The sequence below is a fragment of the Polychytrium aggregatum genome (genome assembly GCF_025602895.1).
Source record: "Polychytrium aggregatum strain JEL109 chromosome Unknown BJ171scaffold_8, whole genome shotgun sequence".
NCBI lineage: Eukaryota > Fungi > Chytridiomycota > Chytridiomycetes > Polychytriales > Polychytrium > Polychytrium aggregatum.
The window spans coordinates 619,753-643,976 of NW_026516210.1; the positions used below are offsets into that span (position 1 = coordinate 619,753).

Below are 24,224 nucleotides of genomic sequence, written 5' to 3' on the forward strand. Positions count from 1 at the left end.
CGGGAACGAGGGAGGCGCTCTCGCTGGCGGTCTCGCTGACAGTCTCGCTCCTCGGCGCGGCTCTCGTTCGCGGGGCTGGATGCGGTGCGACGCGGGACACGTGATACCGCGAGCCGCCCCGGATTTGATTGCTGGCTGTTGTCAAGCCACACACAGACACATTGACCAGAGCCGAGCAAGGACTCATGAGCGAATGCTGTATTGAGCTCGGCATCAAAAATGGCCATGGAGCGGGAGCTAGTTGCCGATGGGTCCAATGTACTTGCGAGACATCCGCAGGGCGAGGTATTGTCCGCTGAGGCAGCAGACGGATGGTGGACAAGACGAAGCAATCCAGCTGCCTATCGCGAGACCGCCATTAGAATTCGTTTTGCTCCATCTCCATAAACCTCATTTCTAAGCGGCGGCGTTCGTCTTCCTCGGCCATTTCCAAGCTTCTCTCCCAGTCTTGATCCATCTCAGCCCAGTGGTGGTCCTCAAAGCCTTCGTCTGGCCGGATATTTTCCGGATCGGCCGCAGCAGCAGGGTCGGATCCATCAAATGACGATCTGGGGCTTGAGCGACTGGGCTGTGCCGACGCTGCAGGTCCTGGTGTGGCTTCCGTTGACGCATCAGCCGCCGATGTCGACGGCAAGCTCCCTTGAGCCTGCTGTCGGAGTCGCTTCTCTTCGAGAATGACGAGAGCCCGCCGCCGGTTCTGCTCGATCCGTGCGATCACGTCTTCGCTCATGGCCTGGCTTGCAGGAGCCACGCTGCTGCTGCTGCTGGATGAAGCAGCAGCATTTCCGAGGGCTTCGGGATCTGCCGGCTGTTCGTCCAGTTGCTCATTGGTCAGAGGCGGCTGGTCTGGGTCGTTGCTAAAGATGATGCCGAGCCGACGGCGGCGGTCTTCTGTGATTGTGTTTGAGAGCCACACACGCAAGGGGCGGCGATGGCAGTGCTTTTCAGCTTCGCTGATGATGCGGTCGAACTTGTAGGCCGGAAGCATGTGGTGTCCCCACAGCTGATACATGCGCATGATCTTTCTAAAGTCGTCGAGCTGGCAGAGATTGAAGGCAATACGGCTCGTAAGTGGATCAAGGCCGATGATGCACAAAGCTATCCTGCAGGACAGCCCACAGAGCCGCCTAGCAAACCACTGGGTCATGGAGCGCCAGATCCAAAGGTCATGTACCTCATGTCCCTTCCCGGCCAGCTTGAGCTTGGAGCCCATCTTTCGTAGCTTGGGTAGTCCATTCTCTCCCAAGAGTCTACGAGACGGAAGCGGCATGGTAAGTGGGTGTGAGAAGAAACCTCGCTCGGCGCAGACAGCAACTGTCCATGGGCAATGCTTACAGCTCCAGGTCGATCTTGGCCACAGGCTTGCGGAGAGGCGGCAGCGGCTCGGCTGGCTGCTGGGCGCCCGGGGCATCGATGGCCTGATCAAGGTCGATGTCGGCGTCGAGAAAGGAAGGCGGGGGCTGGCTCTGGGTTGGGACAGGGCAGAGAGAGCTGGCTGGTTGGCACCGATTCGCAAGCAGTTCGGCAGACAGGCGTGCATTTCCGATGCAACATTCACCATCGCAGCCCTGTGCAGCGCTCTTGGACATGTTGAGGACACGCCGTACCTGCGGATCGCTCATGGTGGCCTGGGGCTCGGCCAGCACAGATCAGGGTGGACGGGATGCATCGAGCAACAACGGCCATGCAGACAACGACAGCGAAATGGTGCGCGACACGTGCAGCCTCCAACAATGTGCCCGCTTTTGGCTGGCAAGTTGGTTTTCGCCCAGGCCGACAAACAGCACACGGCCAAAGCAGGTTCATCCAAATCGGCGCCGCAAGGGCCCATCCATCCAAGATCCCAACGGAATCCTGTCTCCATCGAGGTACAGAATCGCCCTGGTGCATCGGACGGCAGCGCCGGCGGCCGCATCCGAGACAGCAGCGCGGATGGTCTTGGTCCAGCCATCACGCCGCGCCGGGCTGGCCATCTGCCGACCGATCCTGGATGCGCACGGCCTGCACGGCCGGGGTCTCACCAGGACGATCGGCGTTCGACATGGGCATCGACTGATGACGGAGGAGACGGCGCTGGGCATGGACATGGGCATGGGAGCTGCGAACAAAACATGCGGCCGGCTATTGACGAGTTGGCTGGCTGGCATTCGGCAGAGCCCAACGCAAGCACAGACCCGCCATGGCAGACCATACCCGCTGTCCCATCTGCCAGTTCCTGATCTCGGCAAGCGACTTTGAGTTTCATTATCAGTCCGAGCTCAAGCGGCTCGAGATATGCGGCGCCGACATTGACGACCCCGAGCCCGAAGACGACAGGTGCGCTGGAGCCGGCAGCCCATCAGTGGCACATGCTCAGGACATGGGAGCGGATGCATGTCGGCGATTCTGTGGAACATTTGCCAGAGATAGAGGTGCATGCGACGGCCGTCATGCCGCCAGATCGACAGCCAGCGCACATGCGCGGCAGTGTCCCCGGCGGCCGAAAGTAACTCTGTCGCTTTGGAACTGCAGTCCCAAGCCCAAGAAACGAGGAGCCGCAATCGCCGCACGCAACCAGATCTCGTCGACAGCCAAGGGCAAAGCAGCATCAGAGCGGTCGCAGCTGGACCAACAGGAACAGGTACACGCCGGAATTTGCAGGCGACGGCCACAGAGCCGGCCGTGCAGCGACAGCGATATCGACTCGAGCGTATAGCGAGGGTCAGAATGAGCTCGGCTTTGACGCTGTGGTTGCGTGCCAGGTTCTCTATCGCATTCGGAGCGGCCGGATCAAGAGGGCCCAGAAATCCCAGCCCAAAGGTATACAAACGGAGATGCCGAGGCCCATCAAGCGAGATGCCGTCGGGCGGGATGCCGTCGCCCATGATCAAGGAACTGTCTCGGTGGACTCGCTCGCTGACCCTGCCTCTCAACTTGCCCGCACCCAGATACCAAGAAACGGGGGCGCAACGATTCCGAGTATACCAACCGCTGCTGTGTGTGCGATGAGCTGCTGCCAAACGACGACGAGCTAGTCAATGCCCACATCGACGCCTGTCTCGGCCGGCAGGGTGGTCTGTACGGATCCAGAGACGAACATGGGCGACGACAGGATGCCTTGCGGACAGCAAATGTAGCGGCAGGCCGAGGAACGAGCACAGGCAGCCGGCATGTCCCCGGCCCAGCCTCGACATTCGGAGACAGCTACGAGATCGAAGGGCTCGGCGTTCGTCAGCGAGTCACCAGCATGCTCGAGGGTGGCTTTGAAGCCTATGGATTCACCGTCCACAAGCGCACGGACAAGGATATCGACGAGGATGTTGACATTGACGACGACGGCACCCAGGAGTTTGGCGAGGCCCAGTTCTCGGAAGCCGATCTGGGTGCATTCCGGCAAGCTGACGAACAGCCGGAAGGCATGGGATCGGAGTCGCGGACGATGGCCGCCGAAAGGTGGGTATGGGCGTGGGAAGCGGATGAGGGAGCTGCCGTGATATCAACTGCATCGCTAATCAACAAGGGTGGAAACGAACAATCAAAGCACTGGAGACAGCACACGCAGCCAGAGCGACAACGATAACGGTGGTAAGCAGCGACGACGGACATGCGCTGACGAACATGCGCTGACGAACATGCGCCGACGAACATCCTGCACTGAATATTTGGCGCTGGGCAGCAGGCGATCATGGACATGACTGACCGGATGACTGCTTGGCCGGTAACTGACCATGACGAGCGCCGTCCCTTCTGCGGCTGTCCAGCGAGCATACAGGCCGGCCCCAGCCAACTGATTATCGAGTCGCTCAAGACACGCATCCGGCAGCTGGTACGGCACGAGCGCAGGAGTGCGTGGGGAGATATTCGCCGACGCATCCATCTGACAGTGACGACGTTTCGCAGGAGGCACTGAACAAGACGCGAAGCCAGATCTGCTGCCTGATCTGCATGGAGGACTATCAAGACCCCGTTGCCTCGATCCAGTGCTGGCATGTCCACTGCGAAAAGTAAGCAAGGACTGGCTTTGGCTGCTCAGATATTGGATTTGCAGCTGATCTATCATCTATCACCTGCCCTTCTCGGCTCCAGGTGCTGGCTTGGCGCGCTGGCCGCCAAACGGCTCTGTCCGCAATGCCAAAAAATCACTGCAACATCCGACCTCCGCCGGATCTACTTGTAAAATAGAGTCATTGATGCATCCACCACAGCCGGTTCGCGACCGACGCAGCTCCAGCCACCATTCGGGCCCGCATAGAGCAGCGAATGGCATCTCACATTCTGCGCTGCCATGGTAACAGGGCACGAGCCGAGACCATGAGAGCGAGAGAGGGAATGTCTGCGCAGAAACGACAGTGCAATCAGTCTGAGGACCTCACTGCTCGAATTCTTCGCACATGAAAAGCAGGCCGCACGACGCTGCTCCCATGGATTCTATGTTCGCCCAATTTGACACTCAATCCAACAATGGAATGTTTGGTTAAGCAACACAGATATGGGCGGTTGGAGATCGATGCTTTGCGGCAAAGTCGCACGACAAAGCGCATTCAAGACCGGCATCGCCGAACAACCCAGGCTGGTCGTTTTCCGCGCAGGGCAGTGGCAGAAAAGGACGCGGGAGTGCGGCGACAGCAGCGCCTGCAGATGCGCATGATGGATCTGTGCATGTGCAAGGAGAGACGAGGGTCAGCGACTCGGGCTTTGGAGCCAAGCATGAGAGACACGACACACCCAACCCCAAAGCAGCAGCATCATGGTGGTTGCCCGGCCGAGCCAGGACACGGCAGCAGAGGAATGCAACGCAAGTCTCAGAAACAGTTTTCGCGTCATAGATATGAGGGTCTCAGACGGCAATTCCTATTTTTCTTTTAACTTTTTTTTTCATCCTATCTGCTTTGCTGGGTGGGACCCGCTGCGCGTGTCCAGCTGGTGCAGAGGGGCCGTTGGCAAGGCCACGGACAAACAATCGCGGTACTGACCTGCAGGCAGCGGTCGATGCATCCGGTGGGAATGGATGTGAGAGAGGAGCCAGCTCGGCTGTCCAGCAGCCCGAATGCAGACCGGGCGCTTCGATGCCCCGCTGATCGGGCGGTGAGGATGCCGCTATTTGTACGCTCGCGGTCGAGAAAAAAGAAAAATCGCCGCCAAGCCACGCCGCCGGATCAGCCGGCTGCGCGCCGAGCCCTAAGGGCCCGCCCAGCCCTCGCACAGAGCCCTAGGGCTGCATCGCGCTCGCGCAACCCCACCGCTTTTTTTCGGCGTTTGCATTTTGTGGGCGCTCAGGACAACGCATCCCAGTCAGATCGTCCTGCGCATCTAAGCACCGCCGGCCCACAGCAACCACCCACCAGCATGCCCGGAGTGCAAAAGCCCGTTCTCATCAAGCAGCTGCAACATGCCCTGACGCAGGGCACAAAGCTCGCCGATCCCCGCCGGCTAGGCTCGATTCCGTTCGAGTACGCTCATCTGCGCAACTCGATCCCGACACTCATGCACGGCAAGCGCATCGCCTTTGGCACCATCACCTCGGAAAAGTCCGAGATCAAGACCCGCCGCCCGTTCTATCCCAATGTCATCTACAGCTTCCAGCGCTCAAACTACCTCGACATGAACGTGCTGCTGCGACTATCGACCGAGGCTCTGCGTCAGATCGAGCGCGCCGGCGGTCTCGACAGCTACCTGCTGACAGTCGACCCCGAGTTTGTGAAGGATCCGTGCGCGATAGCCTTCCGGAAGCGGGTCTTTGAGGAATTCGAGAAAAAGAAGGATGAGCTCCGCCGCAAGGAAATGGATGCGCTGAAGGGCTTTGGCCCCGATTACATCATGTAAGTGGCCGCGATGCCGACAAGAGCGGTCGCCCAAGAAATGCGCTGCCGTACCAAATGCACCAATGCACCGATGCATCGCTGGACTCTGGTGCCATCCGCGCGGCACGACAAGTGTCTACGTACAAAAGCCCCTCGACATCAGCGTCACTTGTTGACGAGATCGAGACATTCAAACTGACCCATGGCGCCTCATGTTTGCAGGAAACTGAAGGAGAACTACTGGCGATTCGACACCTATCTGCTGAAGAAGAAATAGACAGCTGCTCTTCTCTGTCGCCTTTGCTGGCCAACCGCATGATCTGGCATCGCTCTTTGTGAATAAAAACCGGAAGCAACCGCCTTGGACGAGACTGCATCAGGATCGCCACGGCCAACAGTCGGCAGCTCTGGGTATGGGCTCCGATCATTCTCACACTGCTGGGCAAGAGTGAGTGCACAACATGCGAGTTGGCGGAAACGGCCAGTCGCATATGCAACATGCAATGTATATTGTCCATCTGTAGTTGGATCCTCTGCATCGGTTGGAGATTCCATCAGTAAACATCAACGCCTGCAATCGCACCGGGGGACTGGCCTACTCGAATCATCCGAGTATCGAGAAACCATGGAGCTGTCCAGGTGGTCAAATGCATCCAGCACACTCCCACATCGAGTGAATGCACCACACTCCCACACCGAGCCCATGCACCACACTCCCATATCAACACGTCAATGCCAGTGGATCGTCGCCACAGGAGCTCGACCAAGTGTATTCAAGACCAACCAAAAGAAAGGCATGGTCAATTAGGACCAGAAACAATCGCACCGCTCGCCCACCAGGGCCAAGGGAGCTCAGCAGGCTTCACGCCCCTCATACCAGAAAAAAGGGATACTGTCTCATTTTGTTCTGAGCAACAGCAAACAGAGCCCATCGTAGATGCTGCCTTAGCAGAACGGCGGCATGTTGTTTGACTGGCAGAACTTTTGCCATGTAATTTTATCAGATCCCCCGGAGCACTGTCGATTGAAAGCGGCAAAGTAAACTGGTATTAGCGAGGCCGGAATCGATGTGGAGAATCAGCACGGGCTGCTCGTGCTTGCATCCAAAATCATCCCATCCAACACGAGAGCCGCACAAGAAGTCATCCTGCATGGCGATGCATGGTCGGCGACATTCCTCGGCCATGGCGGCAAGAAACCCAGCCGACAGAATGCATCATACGGCTCAAGCGACGGATAGGCAATTGTGATTGCAGCGAAACTCACGTAAATGTCGTCGGGGACCTGGCGACAGAGGTTGGCATATGCGCTGAGCGACGCACAGTGCATCTTGTAAGATGTGGTGCTGTCGTATCCGTAGCCTTGGCTCACGGTGCATTCGCTGCAGCCGGTGAGGGTGCTGTGGTCCATGCAGATCAGCTGGATGTATATGCGAGTATCCACAGACTTTGGCAGGTTAGCGATGGCCCCGAGACAGACATTCAGTCCGGGATTTGCCTGGCAGAACACTTGGATGCTGGCGCACTCGTTGCCGGAGACGTTCGTCGAGTCAGGATCTTGGCAGGCGGCCATGAGGAGACCCCTGTTGTCGCATTGGAGCGGGAAGCCGCTGGAATAGGTGGAGTTGGAGCACACTTGGCTTTGGATGAGACACGGAGACAGGTATGGGAGCTGGGTGCAGAGATTCGACAGATCCCCAGCAAAGGACGCATTTGCCAGCGATTCCATGATCGACATTGAGTTGGTCCAGATTGCGTCGCGTGACGAGGTGGGAAACGGATCTGCCAAAAGCAAAGGCCACGGGATAAGGACCACTGCCTGTGAGAATCAGCTCAGTCGCCTTCTGGTGCCGGCAAGAGAGTGTGGGAGGTGGAGAGTCGAGCGGGGGGGGGCTTCATACCACCATCAAGAGCGAGATTTCCCGCCAAGTGCGCGGGGCTGGTCCTGCATCGACATGAGCCGCACGGATCCGTTGAAACCCCATGAAAACCGCCCCGAGCGCGGGATTGCTTGCCGGCGCGCAACGACTTGCTCGGCGAATCGACCACCGGGCGACCAGAGTGATCCTAAGAACGGAAACGGCGGCAGCGTCTGCATCAGCGGGATCACACACTCAGTCCGAGAGCAAAGCACTCCTCCAGACCCATCAAACACGGACACATGACAGCAACTTTTTTTTTGATATTTTTATTGCTCTTTGATCAATTGACCGTAGGTGCTCAAACAAAGATCGTGCCCAAGAGCCTATCCACCAAATCGCCACACCAGACCAGGAGCAGCTTAACGGTAGCGGCGGAGGGAGAGGGTGTTGCGGCGGAGCCAGTTGGCGTAGCGACCACCGCCCTGGGTCTTGTTGTGGAGGTGACCCTTGCCAATGCCACGGGACTTCTTGCCAATGGCGGTGAGACCACGGGCCTCGCGGCGCTTGTGGACGGGGTCGACGATCCAGTTGATGCGGGGATCGCGGCGGATGGCCTTGTGCTGGGGGTCAACGAGAATGACCTCGAAGTACTTGTAGACAGAGTCCTGGAGAGCGGGCAACCTCGTCAGCCAATGCTCGCTGCGAGAAAGGGCCCAGGCCGGATGACGATGCTGGCTGCGAGAGACGCCGCAGCGATACTTACGGTGTTGACCCAGTACGAGTTGAGGACACGCAGGTTGGGGCAGCGGTTGGCAACACGGCCCTCAGCGGTGTTGCGGAGAGCACGCTGGTACTTGAGCTCAGTAACACCCTGAGACTTGGGCTTGCCGTAGACAATACCCTTGGCAACAGGGCGCTTGCGGCCACCACGGCGGACACGGACACGGTAGATGACGTAGCCCTGCTTGGCCTTGTAGCCGAGGCGGCGAGCCTTGTCGGGGCGGGAGGGGCGAGAAGCGCGGTGGATGACGTTCAGCTGTCTGGGGATGGAAAAAAGGGGGGGACATTAGACGACGCTATCTATCGCTCGGAGCACACCTGCCGCTTACTATCGATCGGTATCGCGCCCAGCCTGTTCCTATCCCAAAGCAAAGGATCGTTCGCTGTGCTCACCTGTACTCCCAGACGCGGACGCGGAGCAGGAAGCGCATGACATCAGACTGCTTCTTCTTGTAGAGCTCTTCGAGATACTTGTAGGCTGTTTCGAAGGCAAGGCGCGACGGCAATTAATCTCGGCTCTCAGTCATGGATCAAGACCACATCCAACGCCCTCGGATGGAGCGCACGACGGCCAGCAGGCCAGTGCCGACCGAGAGCGCCGCTCCGGCCGAGCGCATGGACCATACTGGCGTCGTGTGTGGCCGATCTAACAAACAAAATGAAGGTTTCCCATCAATTTGAGGAGAGGAGTACTAACCACCCATTTTGATGAATCTGTGATGCCAACGAGAAGGACGGGAGCCCATTAGTACACCAATCTTGACTGCAACAGGATGGATATATCGTGCCCGGTCTCGTGCTCGTCTGCCAGATCCAACCAGCCCGAACATCAGGTCTGTTCGTCGGTGTGCTGATCTGCGCGAGTGGTGTATCCTCTGATCTGCTGATACAGTGCGATATCTGCCGAATCCACCGATAGAGACATTATCCCGGCTCGACCGACAGCCACAGCCATAGCCACAGCCGAACCGAATATCGTCTCGAGTTCGGCCAGTCCGAGGAAGCAATGCTGGATCGCCCGCTGATGCAAAGTCGTCAGTCCGGACCGTCCTTCAATGCTCTGGGCAATAGGTTCCGAACATCGGTCGTCTGCTGCTGCCGTCTGCCCGAGTATCTCATGGTCTGGGATTCCATTTGCTGGGCAAACTTGGCCGACAACGTAACCGCAGTTGAATCGATTGATTGTCTGGCAGACGAGCAACTCCATTTCCGCAGATGCACCGACGGATGGACGGATGCATGGACGGATGGATGGATGCATGGATGGATGCATGGATGGATGCATCGCGGCGTTGTACCTACCCCGGTCAACGAAGAAAGGTAATGACCAATTGGTGATGGAGGAGAGAAGGAGGAAGTGCGAATGCCCGGCATGCCCACAAAAATACAGACGGCGGCCTGGCTGCAGAGCGGGTGCGCGCACGCGTGCGCCGCGGGCGTGGGTGCGCGCCCGTCCGGCCTGTCCGCGCCCCTGATTGGCTGGCGGTCGGTCCTGGATCATGGATTGTTCGGGCCCAAGAAAGGTTTCTTGGGTTGCCGGCTCGAAACACATCCGTCGTCCCCATCCAGCGCCATGTCCCAGAAGCAGTGCGCCGTGTGCAACTCGAGCCTGTCCAAATACAAGTGCTCCGTCTGCCTGATTCCATAGTGAGTACCACTACCATCCACTACGATGACGGTATCGTCCACACAGCCAAACCTCAGTCGATCGCGCACACCACTGCCCCATCTGACAAGCGGACTGCCTCGTCGCCAGCTGCTCGCTGCCATGCTACAAGACCCACAAAGGTTTGCTCCATCGATTTGAAGCTCGATGAAGCACTGCATACGCTGCATCCATGGCATGATCGCCGCGGATGTCATTGTGAATGTCACTGATCGCTCGGAACTGTGCGGCTCCAGAGACGCCATGCGAGAAGGCGCAACTCAAGACCGAGTCCCTCCCGCAAGGTCGGTATGCGTGAATCGATATGGATGGAGTGCAACATTACTCCGAAATGCGAGCATGTGTCGGCCGTGTTGCGTGGAGCATGCATCTCGATCCAGAGCTGTTTATCTGCAAGATCATCGACGCCAGACCAACAACAGATCTGGATTCTCGGCGGCTTCTTGGAGAACGAGCGCCATAGCCAACGCTCTGCTAAACATCACTGTCTGCCGATGCAGCCCCAAACCGCGAGTATGAGGAAGACCAGCTGATATCTGAAGATCGTCTGAAGGCACTGGGTATGGATTGCTCGCTGGCCCGCGTACTCATGTTGGTTTCGGCTGCCCCGCTTCGCGGGAACTGAGACCAATGTCATGGCATAGTTCTCAGCTCACTCATTCTGCATGTGCATCCCCCGCAGCTTTGTCACCAAACATTAAGAAGCTGCTTGGCGATCCTCAGCTCCGCAGAATCTTGAGCGAGGTCAACGCCAGCACCAAGGTCGATCCTCTGCTTGATCATCTCCTGACAGAGTCGCCTCTGTTCAGGGAGTTTGCTGCCGAGGCCGTCAAGTGCGTCGGGTCATCGACCCCGAGCAAGCCGCAGGCGTAGATCGGTCTTAGTCTCAGTCCCAGTCTCAGTCTCAGTTTCGGTTTTGGTTTTGATCCCGGTGCTGGTGGATTCTTGTCCTGGGCCTTCGGTCGGTCGATCGCGCGGAGCGACCGTGCCCGGAATGAAACAGGCCTTTTTTTTTTCCTCCTTGACCCGGGTCATGTCCGTCCATCTCGCTGGCGCTGTCCATCCGACGCTGGTCCTGCATTAGCCATCTGCCTCCAATAGCCGACAGTCCTTCCACCCATGGCTTCAGAGCTCAGAGGCCCCACCAACTTTGCCGACGACGGCAGTTCCGTGATTGAGCGGTCTGTCGAGGCGTCGTCGCTGGCTCCCCATGCCGACGACTGGCAGAGCTACTATGACGTCGGCCGCACCGTCGCAATCATCCAGGAGCGGGGCTATCGCAATGTAGGTTTGCTCGGCTTTGGCTCGAGCCGGGATGTCCTCGAGATCCAAGACGATTGGTAGTTCGTTTACTGCTCTGGCCACTGTAGATCGAGGTGCTCTCGGCTCCGCTCGTCTCAGCTGATGGCGATTGTTCTCTGCCGTTTGCATCGACCTCCAAACCCTCTTGCGATCCCAGATCGCCCTCCAGTTTCCAGACGAGCTTCTGCAGGACGCCGACCATGTTGCGTCATACCTCAAAGAGCACAGCCACCAACACATCTACATCCTCGCCGACACATCATATGGGAGCTGCTGCGTCGACGAAGTTGCCGCTCAACACGCCAGCGCCGATTTCATCGTCCACTACGGCCGTGCTTGCCTGAGTCCGTAAGTTCTGTTGCTGCGATGCTCTTGTGTCAGATCTCCTTCCACCCGCCGAGGCCTCCGTTCGTCTGTCATCGTGTCCGCTCGAACTCACCACCTGTGGCAACGGCGTCTCCCGGCCTCAGCACCTCTCGGATTCCGGTTCAGTATGTCTTTGGAAAGGAACCCGTTGAAGCCGACCACTGCGTCGCCGAGCTCCGCAAACACATCCCGGATACGTCGCAGCCGATTATCATGATGTGCGATGTCGTCTATCACCACGCCTTTGAAGCCATCGTCGCTCGTGTCCGAGATTTGGGGTTCTCTCAAGTTTTTGCCGAAACCATTCGGACCGAGCTGAATCTAAGCACTCCCACCGCAGACGCCGTCAGCGCTGCAGAGTCCCACTCGAGCAGGTGCAAGCCAAGCACAGAGGCTTGCTGCGGTGCTCGAACAGCAGGTCTCGACGATTCCAGCGCATGTGCTGGTGCCGGCGCTTGCTGCCAACCATGCAGGCCAGGTGCCACTGTCGAATCAGCGATCGATGTATCAAAGCCGCGACAGTACACCTTGCCGGACTCGATCGCCAAGGAAGACTGCATCCTCTTCTACGTTGGTGGTGAAAGCCTGGCGCTCACCAACATCATGATGACACACAACTCGAACAGCACCATCACATACAACCCAGCAACTCGGGTCTGCCGCCACGAGACCGCAGCCGTCAACCGCATGCTCATGAAGCGCTATTACATGGTGCAGAAAGCCAAGGACGCCGGCATTATCGGCATCGTGGTTGGGACTCTTGGTGTGGGTAAGGAACAATTCGTCTCGTGAGACACATGGGCAATCATGAACCGGGCTTGGTCGAAGCCGAGTCTTGTCCGTCGGTCGTCGGGTTCGTCTTCCCCAGATCCTCAGCATCGCTTGGCTTGGGGATTCCTGCCTAAATACGCCTGACTTTCCTCCCTTCCCACGCGGCGGCCCCCAACCGCTGTAGTGTCGTACCTCGATACCATCAGCAATCTCAAGAAGCTCATCATCTCCAGTGGCAAAAAGCCCTATCTGATCTCAGTCGGCAAGCCCAATCCAGCCAAGCTCGGCAACTTTTTGGAGATTGACTGCTTCGTCTTTGTGGCGTGCCCCGAGAACTCGCTGATCGACTCGCGCGAGTTCCTGCGGCCTATTTTGACGCCATTCGAGCTGCTCATAGCCCTCGGAAGCGGGAAGGAGTGGACGGGTGCATACGAAACCGACTTTGGAAAGGTCGTGGACGAGATCGGCGACCAGGCTCGTCTCAAGATGCAGCAGCATCAAGGAAGCACCCAGTCTGAATCCCGTGCGGCGGGGCAGAATAACGGCAGCGACGCCGACGCCGACCCAGACGCTCCTCGGTTTTCGCTCATCACCGGAGGCTACGTTCAGGATACAAAGTATGTTGCAGCCTCGAGCGACGACTCGACCGACGGCGCCGGTGCGGTTGCCCTGCGCAACAACAGCGGCCAGGTCTCGACCGTCGTCGCCTCCGTCGCAAGCCTGTATCTGAACGAGAAGCGGACCTTCAAGGGTCTGGAAGTGCGTCTTGGTGAGACTGAAGTTGCCAAAGTGCAGGAAGGACGTGACGGCATTGCGCGCGGATACAGCGCAGAAAGGACGCTGTGAACTCGGCGGATCGACAGCAATGTCTGTCCATGAGCCGACACGGGACGTTTGTCACTGCTGCTTTAGTGCAATCGCATGGATATGCTGCAAAGGGTGGCTTGTATTCAGGACCCAGAATAAAACGACAGGCCTGACTCAAACCAGGGTGTCCGTTTCGTTTTGAGCACGCTGTATACACACGCAATGTCTAGTCTGGATCCATCTATACGATCTCAAAGGCGTGCAGGTTCTGCAAAGCGGATGAACCAGGCACAAGAGTTAGCATGAGGGGGCCCAGCCTGCATCGCCAGAGGCTACTAATGCCCGTCAACTGGTCAGCAAACGTTGTGCCTGCATAGGACAACACACGGTGTGGCGCTTGCTGCCCTCTCCCTCAACCAACCTTGGAGTTCTTGGCTGTCTTGAACCCTATGACCTTTATCGGTACCATACAATCGAATGCCTCGACATCTGCCGACGAGGAGCCGTGGACGCTCACAAAGTTGGGGTCGTCGGAGGTTGTATCGTAGTACTGATACTTGGTGCCGGTCACAAACTCGATCCTGAGGCTCCATCGCAGAGAGACTGGCGGGGGTTGCCGACAGCACCACAGCCGCCGCATCGGATAGTAAGCCACCACTGTGCTTTCCTCCCCTTCCCATATCAGCCCTGCTCTGCGCACTGCACATGGTTGCGATCGCTACCTGCCGATGTTTGAAACTCTGAGGCACCATTCACGGGAATCGCTAGGGTGGCGCTCAGCCGCTTGGTCGATGCTACACACTTGTGATACTCGGCAAACACCTTCCGAGTAAGCAAGTTGCTCTGATGCTTGGGCCTCAGAGCGTATGTCGACTGGATTTGCTCAGACGTCTCAAGGAATATGGATATCTGCACGAGTAGAGCATCCAGGCGCGCATGAGCCAAAAGTCGTGCTGCATCACGAGTTGCATGGCATCGTATCGCTCCGAAAAGCATCGTTGTTGGTGCCCTCACAATCAGTGTCGCTGAAGTATCTGGCAACCGTGCTGCTCAATGAAGATAGGCTATCGATTGCACACCTGGAAGCACGGAACAGCGCTGTCTGAAAAATCCAATATGACCGTGACAGCTTCGCCGACTCGGAAGGTGTTTCGCTGCAGAACGACCTGAGCCACGTGCTCATTGTTTCTGCAGATCTCATAGTTCACTGAAGCAGACTAGCAGTCAGTAACAGTCCTATGCAGTAGCGGCTCAAGGAAAGGCCGAAGCGGATCCGAGTCCAACGACCACTCACCTCGCCTCGACGACTGGCACATGGCCATGATGCTACGAGTAATGCTGGCTCTCTCAGGCGCATCGTCCTCCATAGAAACCACGCCCTTGCGCTGCTGCTTCTCTGATAAGTCGTTGGATCCATTGCGAAACAATGTTGAGGACGTGCGGGTTGGTGTCGGGGAAGTGAACATGTGCATTGTCTGAGTGGTCGAGATCGTGCTGACACATCATCGCCCACTCAGCCGAGCAAGCTACCCAGGTCAACTTTGATCTGCCCTTGCAATAGTCGACAAACTACGGCCACAGCAGCGAGTTGCGCGGTGCTGGCCCACAGCGAGACATGGACATGCTGTACGAGCCGTCCTTTCTCACCTGGCTCTGCGTCCTCAACCATGGAGACATGTGCAGTGTCGTTGTTGATGATGATCGGGTTCATGATCTCGTAAACGGCTTTAGCGGCGTCTTCTGCAAGGTGCACCCCCCCCCCAGAGAGGCGACCGATCCACATTGGTGTTAACTCAGTGCATGCAGTACAGCGCGGTGCGGTACGATTGCGATCTCGTCCTGCGATCTCGAATTGCGATTCGAGTGGATTGCTTGCCTTCGAACCGCCCAAACAGACGGAACGGCAGTTGAATCAGCTGTGTCCGGGTGCGACCGCCTGGCCTCTGCACATTCACAAGTAGCTTGTACGAAACCCGGATAACCTTGCCGCGATAGGAGGGCGGCAGCGTCGATGGCAGATCGATTTCGTAGTTGACTTGGGATAGAATCATCAGCGTGGTTTAGCCAGTAGCGACCGCGAGCCTCGCTTCGTGAACATCGATTGCATGATACTTGATCGGGTCAGACGGACTGACGGCAGTCAGGGAGGGGCAACTCACAGGTTTTGCTCTCGCCGGGACCAAGCGACAGATCAGCGAACAATAACGTCGGCGGAGTGGACAGCACGGGGAATGCCTTGCCCTCTTGCGAATGGAGTCCAATTCGGCATCAAACGGCAGTCTTGTCAGCGACATGCTGTGTATCTCAGATTGCGATTCATGTCTTCCGGGCAGTGGTGCTTGCACGAGGCAAGCGCTGGCATGACATCAGCGCCTAGTGCAGACCTAGCTCACCTTTATCCCTGGCTGCATCGGCACCGTTGACGAACGAGCCACCTCCTCCAAAGGCACCTCCGCCGCCTCCGGGCTTGTACATCAAGAGATGGTTCAGGGATTCGAACATTGAGCTCTTGATGTACAGTGGATCGACCGAAAAGCTGCCGACCATTTGCGCAAAAGCCCAAGCGATCTGCTCGGGTCGGACCGTGCTCGGTGCAGACCACGACTGTGAGTGCAGATGATGGCTGGACATGGGCATGGTGCGGTGCGAGTCTGTGCTGGCTCGGCCCAAGGACGACGAGTGATCCGAGGTCAAGTTGGCGCTGTTGGGGACGGCAGGGTTGCTCGAATCTGGCGTGATCGAATGGACGCTGCTGAGGTTGATCTTGTCGGTCTCGGTGTGTCCCGATCCAAGGGCCTGGTCGGCTATCTTGGACGCAGCCGGCTTTCCTGGGATCTGCAGATGTGGGAGAGTAGGTGGAGGCCGCGGTGCAGTTGAGCCAGGGGCTGTTCGATCCTCCTCGCGATTGGTCTCCGGATGGTCATATCCATTCATGCTGTCATTAGCGGGATCGGAAAGCGGAAGGGTCGATCCAGACGGCTCGGAATCGACGGGCGATGGAGGTGCATTGAGCGATGGTGACGGTGACGGTGACGAGAAGCCGGTGCCGAAGAGAGCCTTGGTGAACGACGTCAGGAAGCCAAAGGTGCTGCCTTGGTCGACGACGGGAATGTGCTTGATGCTCAGCGGCTCGGAGCCAGAGACCACGGACGCTGATCCGTCGTCGGTAGCCAATGCTTCGGCAGAGGGGGTGTTGAGCACGATATCAGGGGCTCCTGGGGCGACCAGGGCCGAGGTTGGGACTGAGGGCCGGCGCGAGCCAGGAAGAGAATGCGCCAGATACGACGGAATGGCCGAAAGCCGTCGACGCGGGGAGTTCAGCGCACTCTGGGCCGGCGATACCAGGGTTGCCTGAAGGGGCAACGGGGGCACCTGCGCCGGGGTTGGGCGAACAGGAGAAGCCGGGTTTGTGAAGGTGAGGGAGCAGGAGAAGCGCTCGCCGGCAAAGAAGACGGCGGACTGCGGGAAGCTGACGGTTAGCAGAATCACCATGGCGATGGAGAGACAGGGGCGAATGGATCGGAGCAGATGATAGAGACACGGGATGCAGATGAATCAGAGCGGATCGGTGTGTGGTGTGTGGGGTCGATGGGCAACGAGGGGCGAGAGGGCGAACGGCGGCGGCTGAATGCGGCGGTTGATACTTGATCGTTGACGGATGATTGCTAATGGTCAACGGCCAATGGCTGACGGTTGATAGTTGTTGATAGTTGATAGTTGTTGATAGTTGATAGTTGGTATCAGTTGGCCGGTGGTCGGCGCTGGCAGCAGATATCCGAATCGCGACGGTCGACGCCGGCGGCCGAGATGATCGAGGCCAAGAGCAGCCGCGGGCCAATGCTATGTATCCGCGGCCTGGAGAGCGCTGGGCGCCGGGCTGTTTGGCCCCCGTCGTCTTCGCCAGGGCTGTCCTGCTCTTGTCTGCATCACAGCCGCCGGTTGATCTGCGCCGCGGAGGACCTGCTGTCTGTCTTCCGGCGCCGAGGTCGGTGTGGTCCTGCCTGCTTGTCTTGCCTGTCGGTCCTGCCTGTCGGTCCTGCCTGTCGGTCCTGCCTGCTGGCCATGTCTTGTAGATCTGGTCCTGTTGATCTTGCCATCTGGCTGATCTTGCCTTCCCGTCTCCGCAGATCTCTCGCCGGGTTCAAGCCTTGCGCCCTCTGTCTCGGCCGCTCCCGAAAAGCCGTCCTTCAACCTTGCTGCGAACCGCTGTTCGGGCACCCGATCCCCGGCCATCGCATCAATGTCGTCAAATAGCCAGTCTCCGAGCTGGCTGTCGCCGCCGAGCATCCCTGAAATCTCGTCCATCCTCGGCGATGCCGACCAATTCAGCCTCGCCCCGAGCAATCCAACCAAGACCGGGCATCACCAGGTTAGCGCACGAATCCTCGTCCCGGCATGGCCTATTCCTGTTGCCGGGATCATGTCTCTGATTGGAGCCCTCGCTCGCATCGATATCGATATCGATATCCATGCTCCATAGCACCCTGTGTCCGGCCTCCCTTGCCCAGAGCCACCGATGCTTGACCAGTCAGGAAATAATCTGGACACCGCCGGGCAGGATGCTGTTACTGCTGGAAACAACGCAGCCTCGACTTCCAATCGTCAATGGCGACCAAGCCCGTTGCCTGATCCCACATCGGCCCTGCAGCACAAGTCGAGGAATGCTGGGCTTGGGCTTGGGCTGCCGCCCCCACAGGCGTCGCTCAAACGTCGTCCATCGAGGCAGACTTATTTCAACGACACGAAGGCTTTGGCATCGGCGGCTCTGGTCTATCAAGACTCGCCATTCAGCGTTGGTTCGCCTGGGCCACTCCAAGACTCGACTGAGGACCTAGCCAACCTTCTCAGCTTCCAATACGACTCGGAAGAACCGGGCGATGCTCCCCTGGACATTCCGCAGAGCAAGCGAACCAAATGGGAAGGCGACGACAGAGAGTCGGAAGTTGTGGTAAAACCCGAAGTAATAGAAATAATCGACTTGACAGACGGCCCGATCGATACCAAATTGGAGGCGGACATGATCTTTGAGGACTTTGAGGGAGAATATGTGATATCCAATCACAAATCGCCCGACCCCTGCGAAATACCGCCAGCGCCGTCCGATCCTGCCAGCCATACGACGGTACAGCCCCAACCCATCGCGCACGAGTCGCAGGAAGGCGCCTCGACCAGGCCGGGGCAGAAACACTCACATCTGGAATACAATCTGCATTCGACGATTCAGTTTCGAGTAGGTCTTCAGTCCTCTGATACCACCGCGACGATGCGATGCGATGCGATGCGATGCGAACATGTGTTCGGACTGGATGAATGGCGAATCACAGATCGCAAGGATAGGGCGCGTATCCCCCACACCGTCGCTCGAACCAGCGCTGACATGGTTTGGTATCTCCTCCTCTCCCGGCAGTGCTTCGACTCGGGAGAGCATGGCTGGAAGCTGTCGTTCAATCCATTCGATCAAGAACAGAGCATCTTTGCAATGGCTGGCGACGGCCTGGTGAGTGGCCGTCCCCTGCATCACTCGCTGCGTCGGTGTGTTGGCATCGCTCCGTTAGATTGTCCTCCAGCATTTCCCTCCAGCACTGCCCTCCTGCCGCTCTCGGCGTCATCGCTCCAGCGCTTCGAGTGCCATCCCTCTGACATCCCCACCTTGGTGTGCTGCTCTCCTGTGCAATGAACCCCATTCGACCCATTCTCGAAGCTCTCGGTCTGGAGCTGCAAGGCTGCACACCGAACGCAAAATCTGCTGTCGCGCCGGATTCTCGACGACAAAAGAGCCAAGGCTGCGCTCTACGCTGTGGAGTGGCTCTACGATGCAGAGCTTCGGGAGGTATACGTGGCCGTAGGCGGCAACAGCTCGGCCATCAGCGTTTTTGGGCTCTCGTCCAATAGCCATAGAGTAAGTGCCGTCCGCACGCTTGCTGTTCGCCAATCCGCTTGCGTCGGTACAGCAAACCATCGGAATCGAGTCGGAGAGCGTGCTGACCAGGGTTTTATCTCTACTCCATCAGCTCCTTCAATCTCACGGCGCAGTGAGTAGCCAAGAGTGAGGGAGCAAGCGAGAGCGAGACTGGTGTGCATGTGTGCTGATGTGCAGATGGGCATGTGTGCAGCTTCGGACATGAAAGTGCAGCGGAATGCATTTGGTGCGAGCAGCAGCGTCTTGGCTCGACTTTTGTGGTTCTGTTTCGCATCGAGTCCTCTCTTGAAGTGGACCCGCACATTGGCACATTGGCACATTGGCACATTGGCACATTGGCACATTGGCACATTGGCACATTGGCACATAACTTCATCGTCTGTGCTCGCGGCCGATGCTTGTATACCATTCCGCGAACTGCTGAATGAACTCACACTGACCTCGGCAGGACATCAACGATCTCAAGAGACACCCGCGGGACGACGTGATTCTGGCATCGGCCAGTCGAGATCGCAGCATCCGGATATGGAACGCCAAGCGTGGGATGCTTCTGGCCATCCTTGGCGGATGCGGGCACAAGGACACCATCTATTCGATTGTAAGCCGCACTCTGTTTCTGAAGGACGCCGGCTGTGCCTTGGTGCGCTGCAAGGAGTTGACTCTCCCGTTTCTGATGCGCGGGAGCATTGCGTTGTGTCGGCAGAGATGGCTCTAACGCTCTCTGTGTGCTGAATAGAACTTCAACGACGACGGCACACGGCTCATCTCCAGCAGCCACGACCATCAAGTGCTCGTCTGGGACTCGTATACACCCGAGCTTGCTGAGCTCATGGAGCGCTCGCACTCGCTGGACCGACAGCCATCATCGTACATTGGACTTCGATACCGGACCGATGGGCCGACCCAGATCAAGGACCACGTGCTGCGAGTCTACTTTCCGCTCGAGCAGCGCTCGGACATCTTCCGGAGCATCATCGACTGGTCATCGTGGTTCGGTTCCGCCGCCGTCTTCACCAAGGGCATATCGGGGAGGATCAGGCTGTGGAAATACGAAGAATCGCCTCAAGCCCAAGAGTCTCGTCATATCAAGCTCACGGGGTCGGAATATGGCTTTGTGGGTATCTCGCTCGGGATTCGCTACGCTTCTGACTGGGTGCACCACTCCATCGCGCCGCTGGTTCCATGCAGAGCCGTCCTGTCTGCATGAGTGTATCATGGCTGTGGCCTGCCCCCTTCATGTGTTTGCTGACAGCGTCCTGTGCATATCCGCTTGCTGATTGCTGATCCGCTCCCATTCTCTCCAGCCCCTCCTGCGGAAGGTCACGCCGATCATTTATGAGTTCACGGTGAGTCTTGGAGTCGGTCGATGCCATGGCTTCTTCGAGAACCTGGGGGGTCACGGCAGCAGTCGTGGTTGACCAACCACTCATCTTTGAACCTCCACACAACCTCCCTTTCCAGTATCCAGAAGAAATCCCCGTGTACTTTATTTTCCCACACATCAGCCCCAGCGGGCGGTATCTGGCAGTTGGCAATTCGCATGGAGACGTGTTTATCTGGTAAAGTGCACGGCTATGCATCGAGGGAGTGAAGGGGGGGTGGGTTTATTGGATCTGAAGATTTTGGTTGTGGCTCGTCTGCCTCGTTGCGAGCCAAGCAATCGAGGAGCCAGTAAGGGGGGGGGCTCCTCCAGCCCGAATCAATGAAACTGACGCCTGATATCCTTGGATGCATCCACGCACCATGGCATCAACACGATCATCGACAGGGATATTTTGGATGAGCTCAATCGGGGGCTCAATCAGCTGGAATCCAAATGCAGAATCAATGGTAAGTTTCGCGTTCGCGATGAAAGCGTCCATGACAGGGTGCGGGGTGGTGAGACTTGGCAAAGCCGCTCGTTAGAGCAGCTTCATTCACAGGCCAACATCATGAATCAGGTACCCGGCGGAAAATGCCCCGCTGGCACAAGTGTCTGGTGCGATCAGTGTGCTTCAGCAACGACGACCGTTTCCTCGTCTCGATCAGCGACGACGGGGCCTTGTGTGTCTGGGAGAAGCGGATCATCAAGACCGAAGAGCCCTAGCCGAGCGCATGCCCGAGCAATAGACATTCTCATTCGCCGCCACTCGTCTTCGCCATGTCAGCGGTGGCCTGGGCATCTCCTCTGTCTGGGGCGGCGTACAGTATGTTGAAGTAACGATGAGACACATCGTCTCATTCGGACAAACACGGCGTAATCGGATCATATCACACACTCGATCAAGTGAGTCAAATCATTGCCTTGTATGAGGGAAATGCATGGAGTGAGTGGGCACGACGGAGACCAGCAAGCCGCTGCAGATTCAGCCACTGCAGGTCGGAGGAACAAGACAGACCTGGGATGAGGGAGAAAGACACAGGGCAACGAGCAATATCGCTGGTTGGGTACCGATCAAAGCCGTCCAGCCAGATCGACAAACATCAAAACCAGTTCGGCGTAACGCGGCGGCGGCTCTGCGAACCGCAAAAATGGCGCAAGAGAAGGATGCACTGCGGCCGTAACGAGAGCGGTGCGAAGTATGACGTGCTCGGGCCTGGCTGCCAGGAGCCCGGGTGTGTTCAGGGAGCATGGCCGGCCATGTGCAAGCGGAGAAGGCGGGAGGGGGGAGGGGCGAGGACGACCGGGGGCGATACGGCCGGAGTCGATGAGGAGGAACAAAGCACGACGAGGCGATGCGATGTGGAAGGAGGCAAACGGAGCCTCGTCCACAATCACACCCACATCCAGTCATGGACAGCCTCGTCGCCAACCGACACCAGCCAAAGCGGCCAAAGTGGCCAAGCAGGCCATGAACCGGAGGAGAGATCAACGAGCTAGGCTCGACTGAACACATCATGGTTTTATATATTTCAATGGGTTATTTTCCCTCAGATTCGATTTGTGGGTTTCCATCCTCGGGATTGGGATTTTCTTTTCTTGGGCTGTTGGGTCTTGCGAGCTTGCTTTTCACGTTGCGCCGATCCGTAGCGATGGATTTCGGCTGCTCGAGAATATTGGATTCGTGGTGGAGAGAGAGAGGGAAAGAGAGAGAGAGAACGATGGCGGTGGTGATGGATGATGAAGATCTGGCCGGTCAAAGCGCCACGGGGAAGAGGGAAGAGACAAGAGGCGACCCAAGGTGGGGGGTCAGGGAATGAAAACTTCAAAAATGAATAGGAAGAAATGGATAAAGGAAATGAACTCAAAGACACGACATTGAGGCACCACTCTGGTCCCGTCAGAGGCACGAACGGCCAGAGGATGATGCAAGCAGGAGGGAGGAAAGAGGGGAGATGGAGGAGGGGGCTGGCAGGATTACGCCGGCGGCAATAGTATATCCAAAAATTGTGCTGAGGAAGCCGGGAAGAGGCATATGGGCCAGAAAGGGTCTGGCAGGATACACCGAAGAACGATGGACAAGCGCGGGCAGGCCAGCGATGTTGCTCTGATGCTGTGGGAGGGGGGCCAGCAAGAGCAGAGACAATTACGAGAGGAGGCTTGGCCTCCGATAAAGAGGGGGAGGAGAAGAAAAGGATAGGTGAATTAAATAATGAACAGAAACACACACAAAAAGGAGGAGGAGGGAAAGGACTTTGGAGGCAAAAACAAGCGCAAAGTAGCTGCGAGGGCTGATGGTGCTGATGGTGCTGGGAGATGACGGGCCGAGAGGGACGCGGGAGGGCCTGCGGGGATATCAAGCGGCGTTGGAAAAGCTCTTGGAGCACGAATACTTGAGCGGCAGTGGGAAGATGGAGGGCGACCCAAGCGACAGCTCGGGCACACTGCGTCCGTCCGGGGTCATGTCGTAGCTCGAGGTCTGCAGCGAGTTTGGCTTGGAAAAGCCGCCGGCGGGGACATGGACGTGCATGTGGTAGAGCGATGTTGAGAACGACTGCTCGTAGGGCATCGGCGGGCGGTGATGCTGGCGAGACGATGGCGAGAAGGAGATGACGGCAGCTGGTTGGGGGCCCGAGGCCGGCGACAGGCCGCCTACGGAGGACGGCGGTGTGGGCCAGGAAGCCAGCAGCGAGGGCGACATGCATGCTTCGCGGCGTTGGCACTCCTGCGAACAGTAAAAGTGGCCATCCAGGGTCCGCTTTCCACAGGGGCACCAGTTGAGGTCAACTCCGTAGTCCATGACGAAGAGCAGCACACAACACGATGGGAATCGAGCGAGAGAGGAAGCAATAAAGAGAGGATGAGAGAAAAAATGCAGATACGACCGGCAGGATGCACCGGAGGAGGAAAGCGATCGAGGAAAAGATGGGAATGAGATGGGAGGGGAATGGACGATGAGATGCGTAGTCGAGGATACCGTGCCGGTGAGACGGGCTCGGGAAGACGAGAGCGGCACAGGGTGGAGATCCAAAGGCCAGGACAGCGGGTATGGGGCAGTTTGGATGCACTGCAGGAGGGGCCGGAGAGCCTTGGCAGAGCGCAAGAGATGAGATGGGCAGCCAAGACGGGCTGGACGCGCAGGACCAGGTTATGAGCAGAGGCGAGTTGCGAGGGCCAGCGACAAGGGCGTGCACGAGCGAGGCCACAGATCGCGCAAGCGGCGGCAAGACGGGCGAATGCGCTGTCGAGCAGCAGGGAGGGTAACGGGTGGTAACGGGTGGTAACGAGGCAAGGAGAGCGAGTGGCTGGGAGTGAGACTGGGAGTGAGACTGGGAGCAAGACTGGGGGAGTGAGAGTGAGCAACGCAGGACCAGGCGGATGGATAGGCTGGAGGGGAAATGAAGGCTATGGAGTGAAGGAGGTGAAGGAGGTGAAGGAGGTTAACAATAAGGGAGGACGACAGGGAGGACGGGCGAATTGGGAGAACGGGCGAATCGGGTGGAGGAAAACGCTGGGCTGGAATGGGAGGGGCTTGAGCGGGTTGCAGGTCTCGAGAGAGTTTCGAGACAAGAGCGGACTGAGCAGGCTGGGGCGGAATGGGCGGTATATAT

The 24,224-nt window shown here is 57.9% G+C and overlaps 10 protein-coding genes across 10 annotated transcripts; 5 read left to right on the forward strand and 5 right to left on the reverse strand.

The window, feature by feature from the left end:
* Nucleotides 1-183: 183 nt before the first annotated feature.
* On the reverse strand, nt 184-1,746 carry BJ171DRAFT_494213 (replication fork protection component Swi3-domain-containing protein). The gene is made up of 4 exons (XM_053110002.1): nt 1,608-1,746; nt 1,336-1,466; nt 1,175-1,250; nt 184-1,039 (listed from the first exon to the last, which is right to left on the reverse strand). The coding sequence occupies exons 1-4, from the start codon at nt 1,620-1,622 to the stop codon at nt 359-361; spliced, it is 903 nt and encodes a 300-aa protein (XP_052969388.1). The 5' UTR covers nt 1,623-1,746; the 3' UTR covers nt 184-358.
* Nucleotides 1,747-1,781: 35 nt separating this feature from the next.
* BJ171DRAFT_294977 (uncharacterized protein) lies at nt 1,782-4,298 on the forward strand. Its single transcript, XM_053106976.1, has 9 exons — nt 1,782-1,868; nt 2,155-2,316; nt 2,512-2,620; nt 2,742-2,799; nt 2,928-3,432; nt 3,521-3,564; nt 3,741-3,805; nt 3,880-3,983; nt 4,066-4,298. Exons 2-9 carry the CDS (start codon nt 2,180-2,182, stop codon nt 4,154-4,156), a joined length of 1,113 nt encoding a protein of 370 aa, XP_052969389.1. The 5' UTR covers nt 1,782-1,868; nt 2,155-2,179; the 3' UTR covers nt 4,157-4,298.
* A 955-nt stretch (nt 4,299-5,253) lies between these two features.
* On the forward strand, nt 5,254-6,245 carry BJ171DRAFT_439592 (uncharacterized protein). The gene is made up of 2 exons (XM_053108026.1): nt 5,254-5,798; nt 6,003-6,245. The coding sequence occupies exons 1-2, from the start codon at nt 5,326-5,328 to the stop codon at nt 6,055-6,057; spliced, it is 528 nt and encodes a 175-aa protein (XP_052969390.1). The 5' UTR covers nt 5,254-5,325; the 3' UTR covers nt 6,058-6,245.
* Nucleotides 6,246-6,547: 302 nt separating this feature from the next.
* BJ171DRAFT_566114 (uncharacterized protein) lies at nt 6,548-7,724 on the reverse strand. The gene is made up of 3 exons (XM_053113385.1): nt 7,681-7,724; nt 7,047-7,561; nt 6,548-6,797 (listed from the first exon to the last, which is right to left on the reverse strand). Exons 2-3 carry the CDS (start codon nt 7,515-7,517, stop codon nt 6,726-6,728), a joined length of 543 nt encoding a protein of 180 aa, XP_052969391.1. The 5' UTR covers nt 7,518-7,561; nt 7,681-7,724; the 3' UTR covers nt 6,548-6,725.
* A 336-nt stretch (nt 7,725-8,060) lies between these two features.
* BJ171DRAFT_579038 (ribosomal protein L15e) lies at nt 8,061-9,045 on the reverse strand (the record flags this gene model as incomplete). Its single annotated transcript, XM_053113935.1, has 4 exons — nt 8,061-8,306; nt 8,405-8,681; nt 8,815-8,899; nt 9,012-9,045. The coding sequence occupies 4 exons, from the start codon at nt 9,043-9,045 to the stop codon at nt 8,061-8,063; spliced, it is 642 nt and encodes a 213-aa protein (XP_052969392.1).
* Nucleotides 9,046-9,966: 921 nt separating this feature from the next.
* Nucleotides 9,967-10,993, forward strand: BJ171DRAFT_494223 (uncharacterized protein). Its single transcript, XM_053110003.1, has 5 exons — nt 9,967-10,068; nt 10,178-10,209; nt 10,324-10,371; nt 10,588-10,647; nt 10,770-10,993. The coding sequence occupies exons 1-5, from the start codon at nt 9,995-9,997 to the stop codon at nt 10,958-10,960; spliced, it is 405 nt and encodes a 134-aa protein (XP_052969393.1). The 5' UTR covers nt 9,967-9,994; the 3' UTR covers nt 10,961-10,993.
* Nucleotides 10,973-13,508, forward strand: BJ171DRAFT_456545 (diphthamide biosynthesis protein 2). Its single transcript, XM_053108321.1, has 4 exons — nt 10,973-11,371; nt 11,547-11,737; nt 11,860-12,524; nt 12,711-13,508. Exons 1-4 carry the CDS (start codon nt 11,207-11,209, stop codon nt 13,370-13,372), a joined length of 1,683 nt encoding a protein of 560 aa, XP_052969394.1. The 5' UTR covers nt 10,973-11,206; the 3' UTR covers nt 13,373-13,508.
* BJ171DRAFT_494227 (Rgp1-domain-containing protein) lies at nt 13,509-17,140 on the reverse strand. The gene is given in 10 exon segments (XM_053110004.1): nt 13,509-13,601; nt 13,755-13,936; nt 14,056-14,242; nt 14,413-14,540; nt 14,628-14,729; nt 14,981-15,073; nt 15,210-15,368; nt 15,493-15,576; nt 15,727-17,053; nt 17,071-17,140. 9 exon segments carry the CDS (start codon nt 16,823-16,825, stop codon nt 13,575-13,577), a joined length of 2,061 nt encoding a protein of 686 aa, XP_052969395.1. The 5' UTR covers nt 16,826-17,053; nt 17,071-17,140; the 3' UTR covers nt 13,509-13,574.
* On the forward strand, nt 17,141-21,652 carry BJ171DRAFT_494230 (WD40-repeat-containing domain protein; the record flags this gene model as incomplete). Its single annotated transcript, XM_053110005.1, has 13 exons — nt 17,141-17,318; nt 17,461-17,702; nt 17,892-18,563; nt 18,741-18,830; nt 19,035-19,232; nt 19,345-19,365; nt 19,702-19,851; nt 19,990-20,367; nt 20,558-20,599; nt 20,715-20,812; nt 21,022-21,083; nt 21,194-21,534; nt 21,630-21,652. The coding sequence occupies 12 exons, from the start codon at nt 17,141-17,143 to the stop codon at nt 21,337-21,339; spliced, it is 2,277 nt and encodes a 758-aa protein (XP_052969396.1). The 3' UTR covers nt 21,340-21,534; nt 21,630-21,652.
* A 486-nt stretch (nt 21,653-22,138) lies between these two features.
* BJ171DRAFT_295053 (uncharacterized protein) lies at nt 22,139-23,489 on the reverse strand. The gene has a single exon (XM_053106977.1). The coding sequence runs from the start codon at nt 23,316-23,318 to the stop codon at nt 22,164-22,166; it is 1,155 nt and encodes a 384-aa protein (XP_052969397.1). The 5' UTR covers nt 23,319-23,489; the 3' UTR covers nt 22,139-22,163.
* Between the last annotated feature and the right edge of the window lie 735 nt (nt 23,490-24,224).